The sequence below is a fragment of the Somniosus microcephalus genome, unplaced genomic scaffold (assembly GCF_052327205.1).
Source record: "Somniosus microcephalus isolate GS21.2 unplaced genomic scaffold, FLI_Smic_1.0 unresolved_chr1, whole genome shotgun sequence".
Classification (NCBI taxonomy): domain Eukaryota; kingdom Metazoa; phylum Chordata; class Chondrichthyes; order Squaliformes; family Somniosidae; genus Somniosus; species Somniosus microcephalus.
In genome coordinates this window covers 137,482,285-137,498,402 of record NW_028225179.1, presented here as the reverse complement: position 1 = coordinate 137,498,402, position 16,118 = coordinate 137,482,285, and the positions used below count along the sequence as shown (strand labels likewise).

At 44.6% G+C, this 16,118-nt stretch overlaps 1 protein-coding gene across 1 annotated transcript; it reads right to left on the bottom strand.

The window, feature by feature from the left end:
• Positions 1–3,739: 3,739 nt before the first annotated feature.
• Positions 3,740–15,890, bottom strand: LOC147095988 (uncharacterized). Its single transcript, XM_085973750.1, has 14 exons — positions 15,503–15,890; positions 12,998–13,339; positions 10,329–10,445; positions 9,973–9,994; positions 9,841–9,878; positions 8,583–8,607; positions 8,432–8,466; positions 8,206–8,227; positions 8,067–8,116; positions 6,084–6,105; positions 5,948–5,982; positions 5,104–5,125; positions 4,964–4,998; positions 3,740–3,774 (listed from the first exon to the last, which is right to left on the bottom strand). The coding sequence occupies exons 1-14, from the start codon at positions 15,543–15,545 to the stop codon at positions 3,740–3,742; spliced, it is 843 nt and encodes a 280-aa protein (XP_085829876.1). The 5' UTR covers positions 15,546–15,890.
• Between the last annotated feature and the right edge of the window lie 228 nt (positions 15,891–16,118).

Below are 16,118 nucleotides of genomic sequence, written 5' to 3'. Positions count from 1 at the left end.
GTCCCACCCACACACACACCGATTGGTCAACCATCAGGTGACTGAACTGTAGGATTGGTCAATCATGATGGCACAGGATTGGTCGACCTTGACGTCAGTCAATGCTAATGAGTGGATAATGAGTGGAATTTTGAAGGTTTTTTGTACAATGTGTGAAGAATTTTTGTCCGACCAAAAAGTAAATACACCTACAAGAGTCCCCTAATGATGAGCTTTCTTTTGATACAACACATGTGTAGGTATGCTCTATAACTTTTGATTGTATAGCCTGACAGACAGACAGAGAGAGAGACAGAGAGACATACTGGTTTATATCTATAGATAAATAGTAAAAATGTAGTCAAAGGAAGGATGGGGCCAATTAGGGACCAAAAAGGCAATATTCGCCATCAACATACGATAGGTACCAATAAATCCAATAGGGAATTCAGAAGAAGCTTCTTTACCCACAGCGTGGTGAGAATGTGGAACTCGCTACCACAGGGAGTGGTTGAAGCAAATAGTATAGATGCATTTAAGGGGAGGCTGGACAAGCATGAGGGAGAAGGGAATAGAGGGTTAAGCTGATAGATTTAGATGAGGAAAGATGGGAAGAGGCTCAAGTGGAGCATAAATGCCGGCATGGACTGGTTGGGCCGAATGGCCTGTTTCTGTGCAGTACATCCTATGTAATCCTATGCAATTCTTGCTCCGACAGAAGCATGGCTGAGGTACTAAATGAGTACTTTGCATCTGTCTTCACTAGAGAAGAGGATGCTGCCAGTGTAGCAGTAAAGGAGGAGGTGGTGGCGATATATTTAGGATAAAAATATTTTAAGAGGAGGTAGCCAGTCCTCAAAGTCGAAAGCTTACCCAGTCCAGATGGGATGCACCTTAGGTTACAGAGGAAAGTATGGGTGGAAATTACAGAGGCTTTGGCTACAATCTTCCAATCCTCCTTAGAAATGGAAGTGGTGCCAGAGGACTGGAGGATTGCAAATGTTACACCCTTGTTAAAAAAATTGTAGAGGAATAAACCCGGCAACAACAGGCCAGTCAGCTGAATGTCGGTTGTGGGAAACTTTTAGAGAGAATAGTCCGGGACAAAATTTACTGGCATTTGGAAAAGTGTGGGCTCATAAATGAAAGTCAGCATGGTATTGTTGAAGAAAAATCGTGATTTGCTAACTGGATTTAATTCTTTGATGAAGTAATGGAGAGGGTTGATGAGGGTAGTGTGGTTGATGTTGTGTATATGGACTTTCAAAAGTTTGACAAAGTCTCACATAATAGACTTGTTAGCAAAATAAAAGACCATGGGATTAAAGGGACAGTGGCAACGAAATTGGCTAAGGGACAGCAAGCAGAGGTGAACGGTGGTTTTTCAGACTGGAGGGAGGTATACAGTGGTGCTCCCCAGCGGTCAGTATTGGGAACCCTGCTTTTTGATATATATTCATGACCTGAACTTGAGTATACAGGGCATCATTTCAAAGGTTGCTGCTGACAAAAAATCCGGAAATGAAGTAAAGAATGACCAGGAAACTTCAGGAGGACACAGACAGACTGGTGCAATGGGTGGACACATGGCAGATGAAATTTAACGCAGAGAAGCGTGAAGTGATACATTTTGGTAGAAAGAATGAGGAGAGGCAATATAAATTAAACAATAACATTTTAAAGGGGTGCAGGAACAGAAAGACCTGGGGTTGTATGTACACAAATCTTTTAAGGTGGTGGAACAAGTTGAGAAGGGTGTTAACAAGTCTTATGGAATCGTTGGCTTTATTAATAGAGGCAAAGATTACAAAAGCAAGGAAGTTGTGCTGAACCTTTATAAAACACTGGTTATGGCTCAGCTAGAGTGTTGTGTTCAATTCTGGGCCCCACACTTTAAGAAGGATGTCAAGACCTGAGAGAGGGTGCAGAAGAGATTTACTAGAATGGTACCATTGAGGGACTTCAGTTATGTGGACAGACTGAAGAAGCTGGGCTTGTACTCCTTAGAGCAGAGAAGGTTAAGAGGAGATTTGATCGAGGTGTTTAAGATCATGAAGGGTTTTGATAGAGTAAATAAGGATAAATTGTTTCCAGTGGCAGAAGGGTCATTAACCAGAGGACACAGATTTTAGTTGATTGGCAAAAGAACCAGAGGTGACATGAGGAAACACTTTTTTCACTGCAAGTTGTTCTCTGGAATGCACTGTTTGAAAGGCAGTAACCTTCAAAATGGAATTAGATAAACGCTTGAAGGGGAAAAATACAGGACTATGGGGAAAGAGCGGGGCAGTGGGACTAATTGGATAGCTCTATCAAAGAGCCGGCACAGGCACGATGGGTCGAATGGTCTTCTGTGCTGTTTCATTCTATGATTCTGTGATTTCCTTTTTTAAGGATAAAAGCTCCCCCATGCCTCAAAGACGTGTGTCTATTGAGTAGAGGAGCTGCACAGAACAAGCAAGCAACACTTTAGTTGAAATAAAAACAGAAAATGCTGGAAATATTCAGCAGGTCAGGCAGTACCTGTGGAGAGAGGAACAGAGTTAACGTTTCAGGTCGATGACCCTTCGTCAGAACAGGAAAAAGCTGCTGGAGATCGAACAGGTTTTTAAACATGTGCAGGGACAGGGAAAGGGGGGAGGGGAGGGGAGGAAAGAACAAAAGGGAAGGTCTGTGATAGGATGGAAGGCAGGGGAGATTAAGAGACATTAAGAGACGGTGCAAGGCAATAGGAGAGTAGTAGAGTTCGGCATGTGTTGGGGAGGGGTGGTTCAACGCCACTGGATTAGGGATGGAGCATTAGCTAGATTTTGCGTACTCATTGGATCTTCATCGACCATGTAATAGAAATGGCATGTGGGTGGGACTGCTGATTAAAGGATCAGCTGGTTAAATTCACAGTCAATGTTCACATATGTACAATGGCCACTTGGCCGAGTTACTGGAGGACGGCCATCACTCATGGAGCGGTGTACAAATAAGAAGCGTCTTCAGGAAAAGGGAAATAATTCAGGAACAAACTGAATAATATGTTATCAAGGAAAGTTATAGAGTTTGGCCATGTTTTTCTTAGGGGGAGAGGAGATTTCAAAAGAATGGCGTACATGTTTGCAAGGTTATGAAGCGGATTGGCCATGCTCGTCCCTTTGCTAGAGGTGGTCTCACCCCTGGTTGCCTCAGTACAATTGTATTCTGACTGACAGCTTGGTCCCCAAGCTCCACTGCTGCTGTCACATCCAAGGGTACCTCAAACTGTTTTGCTTAGGTGAGACTGCCGTACTGCAAGACCACTGTTAAATGCGCTTCCAGAGGGATAGTGGATTAAGCGATTGGATGAGAAGGCTTTCAGCTGGCTGGGCCCTCAGCTCTGTAATTCCCTCCCTAAGCCTCTCTACTTCGCTATTCTCCTTTAAGACGCTCCTTAAAGCCTACCCCTGTCTTAATATGTGGCTTGGTGTCAAATTTTGATGGATAATCGCTCCTGTGGAGTGGCTTGGGATGATTTACTATATTAAAGGCGCTATATAAATGCAAGTAGTTGTTGTTAGGTTGGATCTCACATAGTAGCTAGTGCTGTCAGGGGGTGGTCGGTTTCTAATGACTTCCCTTTTTCCAAAATGTGTAAGCTTTTATAGTGGTTCAAAAGTGCGGTTATCACTCTGAGGAACATGTCGTTTTTACCTGACATGGGGGTTTGGTGCAGAAACAATAATAGTCTATCTATGTCTGATTTCAGTACTGTAAGTTACATACCACACCGTTAAAAATCTACTGAGCCAACCACCTCTATAATATCTGAAAACAAAGAGAACATTCGGAAGTGAACAATTGCCTGTGGGGCCTTGTTACATGTTTAAAGGACGGTTCTAGGAAGCAACCTTTCAGGAAATCGAAAGTATGGCTCGGGACGAAGAGCAAAATTATCGCACAAAATTTAATGGCAGCATGAAAACATTCACTGTGCATAATGTTTGCAGCCACAAGCATGTGGTTATGCAGTCTGGTTACACAGCAAATCCGACCGTTAATATAGCGAACAGGAAAAGTACCTTATTTTTTTCATTCGAAAGGAGACATAAGAACTTAAGAAGATGAGAAATAGGAGCAGGAGTCGGATATTTGGCCCTTCGAGCCTGCTCCGCTATTCAATAAGATCGGCTGATCTTCTACCTCATCTCCACTTTCCAGCCTTATCCCCATATCCCTTGATTCCCTTAATATTCAAAAATCTATCGATCTCAGCCTTGAATACACTCAACGACTGAGCCTCCACAGCCCTCTGGGGTAGAGAATTCCAAAGATTCACCACCCTCTGACTGAAGAAATTTCTTCTCATCTCAGTCCTGAATGGCCGACCCCTTATTCTGAGACTGTGACCCCTGGTTCTAGACACCCCAGCCAGGGGAAACATCCTCCCTGCATCTACCCTGTCAAGTCCTGTAAGAATTTGTATGTTTCGATGAGATCACCTCTCATTCTTCTAAACTCTAGAAAATATAGGCCTAGTCTACTCAATCTGGTCTACTCATAGCACAATCCCCCCATCCCAGGAACCAGCCTGGTGAACCTTCGTTGCACTCCCTTTATGGCAAGTATGTCCTTCCTTAGGTAAGGAGACCAAAACTATACACTATACTCTAGTGGTCTCACCAGGGCCCTATATAATTGCAGTAAGACGTCTTTACTCTTATACTCAAACCCTCTTGTAATAAAGGCCAACATACCATTTGCTTTCCGAATTGCTTGCTGGACCTACAAGTTAACTTTCAGTGATTCTCATACAAGAGACGGTACAATAATAAAAATACACTCTACTATATGCGAGTTTTTTCACTTTAATTATAGCCATAGGGTTATTGTTACTTATATTAAGGAAGTGGCCCTTATCGCGGTTTAATGCTAGCCGGAGTAATGAATGTTGCATAAATGAAAGGCTAATATAGACAGTAGTAGCTTGTAAGTAAGACACTGTAACAACCCTTACCTTGCGGGGGGATGTCGGTATAGACCTCTTCATCGCTGAACCACAAAGGGAGGAAGAAGCAAATCGTTACATGTTTAAAACACGCGGTACGTGTCAGATGAAAATAAAGGCAGCAAAATGCCACAGTGATATTTACGCACCATTGCAAAGGTGGAGAGATTTCTGTGGAAAGACAATGAACAAAGAATATCTGTTATATCTGAGAACGTATTTAGCACAGCTGCATTCTTAACTACATCTCGGTTTTTATCATTTGTCTATAATAATTAATAAATGTTTATCTACGGGCAGTGGGAGTGGGAAGGGTGCACTGCAGTCGGCTCCCATTTCATTGTGCGAGCCAGTCTCATTGCAACTCAAACTGCCGGGTGAGCGTGCCCTTTATCCCTGTCTAGAAGGGCAATGTGTAAAGATGGCTTAGGGCATCCAGCGGGCGTGGTTAAACTGAACATAATGAAGCATTAAACGGATGATGTGTAGCTAACCCAACAAATCATAGCGCTGTCATACTGATACAATAAAAGGTATTCTTTAGAGATTGTGGCTAAGGTATGGCGTTAGTACGGAGCAGGGGGCACTCTACGCTCCTCCTAACCAGTGCTGTTACTCAATGGCGCTCCAGCAATGCTCGCTGCTGATACCGCGGGTAATGTTAACCTAAGGCCGGGCGGCATCGGGTGGAACGCCGGTTTTACACCCCCTGCCCCATATTACCCTCCACCTTCCTAAAGCACTGTAGGAGTACCTTCACCACACGGACTGCAGCGATTCAAGAAGGCGGCTCACCATCAACCTTCTTAAGGGCAATTAGGGGTGGGCAATAAATGCTGGCTTTGCCAGTGACGCCCACATCCCAAGAACAAATATTTAAAAAAAAATTAGCAAACAGCAAGCTACTGAGTTTGTTCCTGGGCAATTCGCACAAGTATAATACCGAAGCTTCATTGAATCTTGTTAAATGATTATTTAATCGGTGGTGCTCACCATCCATGTTAGTTTCATCACAGAACGGCTCATTCCTTCGGAAAACAAACAAATAAGAAAAAACAAGTGTCACTGCCGAGTTACAGAGCAATTAGAATGAAAGATGTAGGAAACGTTAACTCTGAGATTTACCGACCTTCCAAGTGGTGGAGGAACATCTGCAAAAGTAAAAGTTCACCATGAAAGCTTTGTAACGTTAATGCAATTCGTTTAAAAACAGTTCGACTACAAGAAACTGTTTCCACTGGCGGGAACATAAGAACATAAGAAATAGGAGCAGGAGTAGGCCAATTGGCCCCTCGAGCCTGCTCCGCCATTCAATAAGATCATGGCTGATCTGATCCTAACCGCCAATCCACTATGACAGGACTATCTCCTGAATCTAACAGCATTAGACACACGAAAACAGGAGCAGGATCAGGCTACACGGCCCCTGGGCCCGCTCCGCTACCCACAGGGCCATGACCTATCCGAACCTAGACTCATGTCCAAATTCCTGCCCGCTCCCCGTAACCCTTAATTCCCTTTTCTACTAGGAAACTGTCTATTTCTGTTTTAAATTTATGTAATGATGTAGCTTCGACAGCTTTTTGGGGCAGCATATTCCATGGACCTACCACCCTCTGAGTGAAGTAGTTCCTCCTCATCTCAGTTTTGAAAGAGCAGCCCCTTATTCTAAGACTATGCCCCCTAGTTCTAGTTTCACCCATCATCTGGAACATCCTCCCTGCATCCACCCGATCCAACCCCTTCATAATCTTATATGTTTCAATAAGATCGCCTCTCATTCTTCTGAACTCCAATGAGTAGAGTCCCAATCTACTCAACCTCTCCTCATATGTCCATCCCCTCATCCCCGGGATTAATCGAGTGAACCTTCTTTGTACTGACTCGAGAGCAAGTATGTCCTTTCTTAAGTATGGACACCAAAACTGTATGCAGTATTCCAGGTGCGGTCTCACCAATACCTTGTACAACTGAAGCAATACCTCCCTATTTTTATATTCTATCCCCCTAGCAATGAAAGCCAACATTCCATTGGCCTTCTTAATCACTTGCTGCACCTGCATACTAACCTTTTGAGTTTCGTGCACCAGGACCCCCAGATCCCTTTGTACTTCAGTACTTTCAAGTTTCTTGCCATTAAGATAATAACTTGCTCTACGATTTTTCCTGCCAAAGTGCATAACCTCACACTTTCCAGTATTGTAGCCCATCTGCCAAATCTCTGCCCACTTACTTAGCCTGTCTATGTCCCCTTGCAGGTTTTTTATGTCCTCCTCACTCACTACTTTCCCTCCCATCTTAGTATCATCTGCAAACTTTGATGTGTTACACTCGGTCCCCTCCTCCAAATCGTTAATATAGATTGTAAAGAGTTGGGGACCCAGCACTGACCCCTGCGGAACACCACTGGTTACTGATTGCCAGTCTGAATATGAACCATTTATCCCAACTCTCTGCCTTCTGTTAGATAGCCAATCCAGGTCGCTAACCAGAGGACACAGACTTAAGATAATTGTCAAGCGTGCCAGAGGGGAGTTAAGGAGCATTTTTTATGCAGTGAGTTGTTATGGTACGGAAAGCACTACCTGAAAGGATGGTGGAAGCAGATCCCATTTCCCCCCAGATGTTTTCTCCCTATCCCCCCTTCCCCCCAGGCTCCATGCCCCGATGTTCTCTCCCTTCTCCCCTGATGCTCCGGTTCCGATATTCTCTCCCTGTCCCCCTGCCCAATTCTCCTGCCCCGATCCTCTCGCCCTCACCTCCTCGATGCTCCGGCCCCGATGCTTCCCTCCCTCCCTCCCTCCTCCCCAATCCTCCTCCGGCCCCCGACATCCCAACCTCGCCTCCGGCCCACACCTGATCCCTCCCACCTCACAGCTCCCAGCCAGCCTCTCCACCCTGCACCCAACCAGGCTCCCGATTAAAATTCCGGCCATGGTAGCACCCAATCACCAGTCAGAGTAAGACCAGTTAGTTTGGCACATCTCACGGATCCAACCATGGGATCTCTCTGGCACTGGTGACTCAGGAGTACACCGGGCAGTGCGTGTCGGCTCTGAAGCAGCCGGTCCATTGAGGAGCAGGTTAACTGCCCCGCAGGCGCGTCACTCACCAGCTGGATTAATTTCATCATAGACGGAAACAGCGATACCCATCCAGGGCCTGGGAAAGAGAAAAAAAACCAATCACATAGTTGAAACAAAAATCCAGATGATTAAAAAAATGCGTCACCCTCATAACCACCAACCAACCTTTGTGCTTGCGGAGCTAACTCTGTGGGAATAAAAGTCGAAAATTAAGGTCATTTGATACTGTGAAATGAAATTAAAATTCTATTTACCTCTTATGTCCATCCAGCAATAATAATCAGCGAAACTACTGAAGTCCTTTACCAACAATAATTGCTAATTTTAAGAAAATTTGTTTAAAGGGCTATTTAAAAAATCGACCAGTTAAATACATATAACTAATACTTACCATTAAAAATAATGTTACTGCAAGGCACAATATTGCTTTGGGATCAAAACGGAAAAGGAAAAAACGATGTCAGTGGATTGAATTTCTAAATGCACATCAATTAAATAGAAAGATAACGAGAAGAGTGATCTGCACTTCAATATTCACTGACCGTTGTAACCGTGCAGGTTCGAGACCTGCGGGAATAAAAAGTGATGGAGAAAATGTTACAACTTAACTACGGCCGGACGGTAGCATCGTGGTTATAAGAACATAAGAATTAGGAGCACGGGTTGACCATTTGGCCCCTCGAGCCTGCTCCACCAATCAATAAGATCATGGCTGATCTTCTACCTCATCTCCACTTTCCTGCCCTATCCCCATATCCCTTGATTCCCTTAGAATCCAAAAATCTATCGATCTCTGCCTTGAATATACTCAATAACGGAACCTCCACAGCCCTCTGGGGTAGAGAATTCCAAAGATTCACCACCCTCTGAGTGAAGAAATTTCTCCTTATCTCAGTCCTAAATGGCCGACCCCTTATTCTGAGACTGTGACCCTTAGCTCTAGACTCGCCAGCGAGGGGGAAACATCCCTCAGTATCTACCCTGTTATGTTACTAGACTAGATATCCAGAGGCCAGGGCTAATGATCCGATAGACATGGGCTCAAATCCCACCACGGCAGCTGGGGAATTTAAATTCAAATAACTAAATACATCTGGAATAAAAAGCTAGTGTCAGTAATGGTGACCATGAAACCACTGGATTGTCGTAAAAATCCATCTGGTTCACTACTGTCTTTTAGGGAAGGAAATCTGCTGTCCTTACCCGGTCTGGCCTATATGAGCCATAGCAATGTGGTTGACTCTTAACTACCCTCTGAAATGGCCTAGCAAGCCACCACCAAGGTGGCTCACCACCACCTCCTCGAGGGCAATTAGGGATGGGCAATGAATGAATAAAAAATAAATAAACTTTCCTTATTTGAAAGAACAGCATCCCCAACCACAATCTGGTCAAGATCAGCTGACGGTTTCAACTGAACAAGACCAGTATCGTTTATATAGTAAACCGATTCAATCCCTAACCATCTGCAAATGTCTGGTATTAAATATAATCATTTAATAGAATTTTCTGTGCCTGAACTCCAAGCAGCCCACTGCAACTCACGAATGTAAAAATAAGAGCCTAAAGATTGCCATTAATAACTTTTACTGAGGGACACTTGCCGCATTATGGAATGCGGAATAGTTCAGATTATATTTTAACAATGTAAATTGAACAATTTATTCATCCATTAGTAATGCGGAAAGATAAATATCACACTAACCCACCAAAGGTTCATTTCCCACTGGCATTTCATAGCCTATTCAAGCAAAACGTGCCGAGAGTGGTAAAACAGTGTGATTTGAATGAGTCACTTACGATCTAAAGGGATGCCTTCATAAAATCGATCATTCGTTCTAAATCTCAAAGAAAAAAGGCACATTATCGAACAGTACACATGTTATATACGTCAATTTTGGAAAAAAGTTTTTGGGGGGCATATTTACCAACCTCTGATATTGTAGGCGGCGAACTGTAGAAATCAAAAGTGACAATAAAAGTAACAATTTGAACATAAACATCACTAAAAAAAAAACCAGATTATGTGGCCATTATCACATTGTTGTTTGTGGAATCTTGCTGTGCGCAAATTGGCTACCGCGTTTCCTACATTACAACAGTGACTACACTTCAAAAAAGCACTTCATTGACTGTAAAGCATTTAGAGGTCGTGAAAGGCGCCGTGTGAATGCAAGACTTTCTTTACAACAACATCAAAGGTGAACCAAATGTCACTGGCGTTTGAATGCATGCATCTACTTTATGGTTATATTCGGAAGCGCAGTATTGCTCATTAAAATAGCTACCTTTTGTCAGACCATAACCTGCGGAGAACAGGAGGAAAGCGACTAAAACTCCGGCAGCGGTGTACAAGAATCTGTTGCTTAGCGACGATTCGCTGGGTTGCTCTGTGGCCGGTTGTACTGGGAGCCGGCCGAGACAGAAGACAAAATAAGAGATTAGTTTCACCAAGAACATCACTTACTGTCTCCCGCTCTCCACTGCTGGTGAATGTACAGCGTGCCCCGACACCAGCCAATAGGTAGCTCTTTTGTTTGTACCCAAAAAAAAACCCAAATTGGACTGTAAACAAAAGTTCAGCTAAAACTTAACAAATCAAATTAAAATTTGGTTTTCCGGGTTGATGATGCACTCCAGTCCCCGCGGCACCCACTGATCGCGGAAATACTCAAGCGCACCGGCGGACACCGCGTGCTCCATCTCCAGGGCCACCCGGGTGCAAACATGGCCGCGGAAGAGAGACAGGCAATCCGGCTGGACGACCCCCCAGCCAATAGGTAATGCTATTTCAATGGGTGATGAGAACTACAGGTGCAGCCGTGCTGACTTTTTCCATCTCCCCTACATTTGCTAATTGTGCTTGTGATATGTGTTATTTATACTTTTGATGTTAATAGCTAATATTTTTTTTCGAATTGATACAAAGTCAATTGTTATCGAAAATATATCGTGACAAAACACTGAACGATTATAACCTCATCATTGAATTATCTGTTCTCAATATTCTATGGAAGAGGGGTTGGTTGTGCATGTACAGAGGGACCTGGGTGTCCTTGTACACCATTCACTGAAAGCAAACATGCAGGTGCAGCAAGCAGTTAGGAAGGCAAATGGTATGTTGGCCTTCATTGCAAGAGGATTTGAGTACAGGAGCAAGGATGTCTTACTAATAGTTATACAGGGCCTTGGTGAGACCACACCTGGAGTATTGTGTACAGTTTTGGTCTCCTTACCTAAGAAAGGATATACTTGCCATAGAGGGAGTGCAACGAAGGTTCACCAGACTGATTCCTGGGATGGTAGGACAGTCACATGAGGAGAGATTGGGTCGACTAGGCCTGTATTCACTGGAGTTTAGAAGAATGAGAGGGGATCTCATTGAAACGTATAAAATTCTGACAGGGCTAGACAGACTGAATGCAGGGAGGATGTTTCCCCTGGCTGGGGGTTCTAGAACCAGGGGTCACAGTCTCAGGATACGGGGTAGGACATTTAGGACTGAGATGAGGAGAAATGTCTTCACTCAGAGGGTGGTGAACCTGTGGAATTCTCTACCACAGAAGGCTGTGGAAGCCAAGTCACTGAATATATTTTAAAAGGAGATAGATAGATTTCTACACACAAAAGGCATCAAGGGGTATGGGGAGAGAGCGGGAATATGGTATTGGGATAGACGAACAGCCATGATCATATTGAATGGCGGAGCAGGCTCAAAGGGCTGAATGTCCTACTCCTGCTCCTATTTTTCTATGTTTCTATGTGTCAGAGTGTATGCACATGTGTTAATGTAGGCATGTTAGAGAAACAGAGAGAGGTGGGAGGTGAGAGAGACGAGCGGTAGAACATGGTACAAGTTATGATGGCGAGATAGTGAGATCAGAGTTGCTGTTTATTTTCTTGCTCGCTGGACAATATATTTAATTTGAAAGTTCTACCTATATCTTGTCCTGCACTTCATCCACTCTGTGTGTGTCTATGTGTGACTCTGTATGTGTGTGTGTGTATGTATGTTTGTCTATGTACGTATGTGTGTGTGTATGTATGTACGTATGTGTATGTATGTGTGTGTATCTATGTGTATATATGTGTATGTGTGTATATACGTGTGTGTATGTGTGTGTGTGTATATGTATGTGTATGTATGTGTGTGTGTTTGTGTTTGTGTGTTTGTTTGTGTGTATGTGTATGTATGTGTGTGTATATATACGTGTGTATATATGTGTTTGTTTGTGTGTGTTTGTTTGTGTGTATGTATGTGTGTGTATATATACACATGTGTGTATATATGTGTTTGTTTGTGTGTGTGTGTGCATGTGTGTATGTTTGTGTGTGTGTTTGTGTGTGTATGTTTGTGTGTGTGTTTGTGTGTGTGTGTTTGTGTGTGTGTGCATGTGTGTTCCTTTGTGTGTGTTTGTGTGTGTGTATTGTGTGTTTTTTGTGTGTGGTGTGTGTTTGTGTGTGTGCAAACTATCATAACTGCTTAATAAACGTTTTGGTGATCAAATGGGAATAGTTAATAAACACACAGGGGGAATGTTTATAGCGCACGCATCCAGATATAGAAATAGAAATAAAAACAGAAAACGCTGGAAATACTCAGCAGGCCAGGCAGCCTCTGTGGAGAGAGAAACAGGGTTAATGTTTCAGGTCGGTGACCCTTCGTCAGAACTGGGAAAAAGTTAAGAGATGGAACAGATTTTAAGCAAGTGCAGCGGCAGGGAAAGGGAGGTGCCGGTCTGTGATAGGGTGGAAGGTAGGAGAGATTAAATGACAAAAGGGATGTTAGTACAAAGCAAAAGTCATAGAAATAGAAAGTTATGCTAATTTTCACTGCAGTAATCTATTTTCTTTACATGTAAGACCCTCCGTGCTCAGGCCGCCGTTATATAGTAAGGGAGCGGCCGACCCAGGGATTATCGTGGAACAGTCCGTTAATAATAATCAGCCAACTCACGCACTACATCAAGTTTTGTTCCTTGCCCATATTTTTCCGGCGATCCGAATAGTTCCACTTTGCAGTAGTAGAGCCCGGAATCGTACTGTCTCACGTCTTTTATAGTAATGGAAGCGTCCCTCCTTTGTTTGAAATCCTCGGCACTTGCCCGCGATATCCGCCCGCTGAATTCCCTGCTTTGGGCGGTGACTTCAGTTCCGTCTGCAGAGATTTTGTGCCACTTGAACACACCGACCCCCCCCGGGAGCCCTTCGTACGTGCAGTTCAGGAGCACCGACTGCCCCTCCGTGGCGTTAACGAAGGACGGGACTTGAATTACCCTAATGTTCTCTGCAGCAATTCCTGCCAAGGGATGGTTTCTGATTAGCAAGATGCACCAAGTCTTTATTTCACCTTAACCAAACGCTGAAGATGCTGGAAGCCTCTAGTGAAGAATCGACAGGGACCGCGCCTATCCAGACAGCCAGTGGTGGAGGGACATTCTAAATGTAGCAAAGCTCATCCTGTTGGGTGTAATTTTCCCAGACCCTCGCCACAGTTGGGGCCCGAGGAGCAAGCGGAGGGATTACTGGAACACCACGGGTGCACAGACAGACAGGCATTTCCCATCAATTAACTTTGGCCGTTTTCCCATAACCCGTCCCGCTGCAGGGGTGGTGGCGTGGGGCCTCGGAAAATTGAATGGTTTGGCTACAGCATGGAAGAAGACCATTCGGCCCGTCGAGCCCGAGCCGGCTCTCTGCAAGAGCTCTTCAGCTAGTCCCACTCCCCCGCCCTTTCCTTGTAGCCCTGCAATTTTTTCTCCTTCAGGTACTTATCCAATTCCCTATTGAAAGCCACGATTGAGTCTGCCTCCACCAGCCTCTCAGGCAGTGCATTCCAGGTCCTAACCACTCGCTGTAAAAAGTGTTTCCTCATGTCGCCTTTGGTTCTTCTGCCAATCACCTTAAATCTGTGCCCCCTGGTTCTCGACCCTTCCACAAATGGGAACAGTTTCTCTCTCTCTACTCTGTCCAGACCCCTCATGATTTTGAACACCTCCATCAAATCTCCTCTCAACCTTCTCTGCTCCAAGGAGAACAACCCCAGCTTCTCCAGTCTATCCACAGAACTGAAGTCCCTCATTCCTGGAAACATTCTCGTAAACATTTTCTGCACCCTCTCTCAAGTGCGGTGCCCAGAATTGGATACAGTATGCCAGTTGAGACAGAACCAGTCTTTTATAAAGGCTCATCATAACTTCCTTGCTTTTGTACCCTATGCCTCTATTTATGAAGCCCAGGATTTTTGCCCCCTCATGTCGCCTCTGGTTCTTTTGCCAATCACCTTAAATCTGTGTCCTCTGTTTCTCGACCCTTCCGCCAACGGGAACAGTTTCTCTCCATCTACTCTGTTTATACCCCTCATTCCACCCATTGGGGTAGATTTCCAGCTTTACTGCCTGGGCGCCACTCGTCTTGTGACGGAAGGAGAAAGGAAAATCCAGAGTGAGATTCCCGCTCTTCTCATAGAACCCAGCGGATTTCCTTCCAGTGGATTGAATGGGAAAAAAGTCGGGCGAGTGCTGTTAGCACCTTGGATCCTCTCCGCCAGATTGTCCTTCCCGCGTTCTGCCCAGGCCATGCCTAAAGCCCACGTGGTAAAGGCGAAGATTTACACCTTAATTACAGCAAGCATGATTGAGCTCCCCTCAGTATCGCAATCAGATAATGTAACAGAGTCATTCATTAAAAAAAATATCGCACATTCATGGCCAAGGCGTTAACATCCTCGCCTCTGCGTCAAGCTTATGGGTTGGAGCCTCACTCCAGCATTCCATCATATAATTCTGGCCCACACCCCAGTGCAATGCTGCGTGCTGCAGTTACGGTTCTGTCGATCAGGCATAAAGTTGACCATAGGAAGATAAGAAGTAGGAGCAGGAGTAGGCCATTCGGCCTTTCGAGCCTGCTCCGCCATTCAATAAGATCATGGTTGAGCTTCTTCCTCATCTCCACTTTCCTGCACCATCCCAGATCCCTTGATTCCCTAAATATTCAAAAATCTATCGATCTCTATCTTGAATATACTCAACGACTGAGCCTCCACAGCCCTCTGGGGTCGAGAATTCCAAAGACTCACCACCCTCTGAGTGAAGAAATTTATCCTCATCTCAGTCCTAAATGGTCGACCCCTTATTCTGAGACTGTGACCCCTGGTTCTAGACTCCCCAGCCAGGGGAAACATCCTCCCTACATCCACCCTTTCAAGGCCCCTCTCTGACTGTTCAGTTGATTCAAGTGGCTGTTAAAAATTTCATGTTACTAATCTAAGAAGTCCTGGCCAACTGTCCTTTCCAATTAACATCAGCGCCCCATTTCTCCTGGATCCCCAGCGCCTTGGTTTTCGACATATTAACTGAGCCCCGCCACTGTTATCTTTGTATGCGAGGCGCTGTGATATCGTTCCGAGCGAGCGTTGAAGGCGCTGCATTCTTGACTGAAGCATGGTACAGTCGGTACTTACCAGAGATAAGGGTCAGTGCCCAGATAACGCATCGGGAATCCATCTGGTCCTTTACTGAACTCAGAAATAAACGGATGCACCAACCTGTCGGGGGACTGGCAGTGCGAGTTGAAAAAAGTAACTCTTTCCATCAACGTGAAGGTGACGCAATGGAAAAAAGGGGAGTGAGAGTAAGGTTTGTGTGTGTCCGCTCTTTACTCTCTCCCTCCCTCGTGTGCACATGCGTTTGCGCATTTCATAACAAGCTAAATGTTCCCTCTCGTATACTGAGCGTGAATAACTCCACACCTTTGGGATTCTGAAATCTAGGAATGAAGGCATTGCAACCTATTTCAGATCCTGAAGATTGTTTCACACGAAGCTTGAAAAAGAAGTTGGGTCGCTCCATGTTTTCTTGTTGCCCCTCAGAGCGCTCACGCTGCTAACTATTGGGTTGACGCCCCGACTCTCAAATATGCAATTCAGCGACTTTTCCCACACATATCAGAACGGTTTTAGTTTCATTAAGATGTGGATATAACGTTTTCAAGTCAATGCATTATCGGCTGAGGACTCGTGTGACATTACTAGACAAGAGGAAACCCATTGCCACTGGTGTTAAATAGAGGGTGAAGTG

Coding starts and splice junctions, on each gene's coding strand:
- LOC147095988 (XM_085973750.1), bottom strand. CDS start 15,545: ATGGATTCCCGATGCGTTATCTGGGCACTGACCCTTATCTCTG. Junction 9,879..9,972: donor CGCCGCCTACAATATCAGAG/GTTGGTAAATAT, acceptor TTTGAGATTTAG/AACGAATGATCGATTTTATG. Junction 8,228..8,431: donor CAGTAACATTATTTTTAATG/GTAAGTATTAGT, acceptor TTATTCCCACAG/AGTTAGCTCCGCAAGCACAA.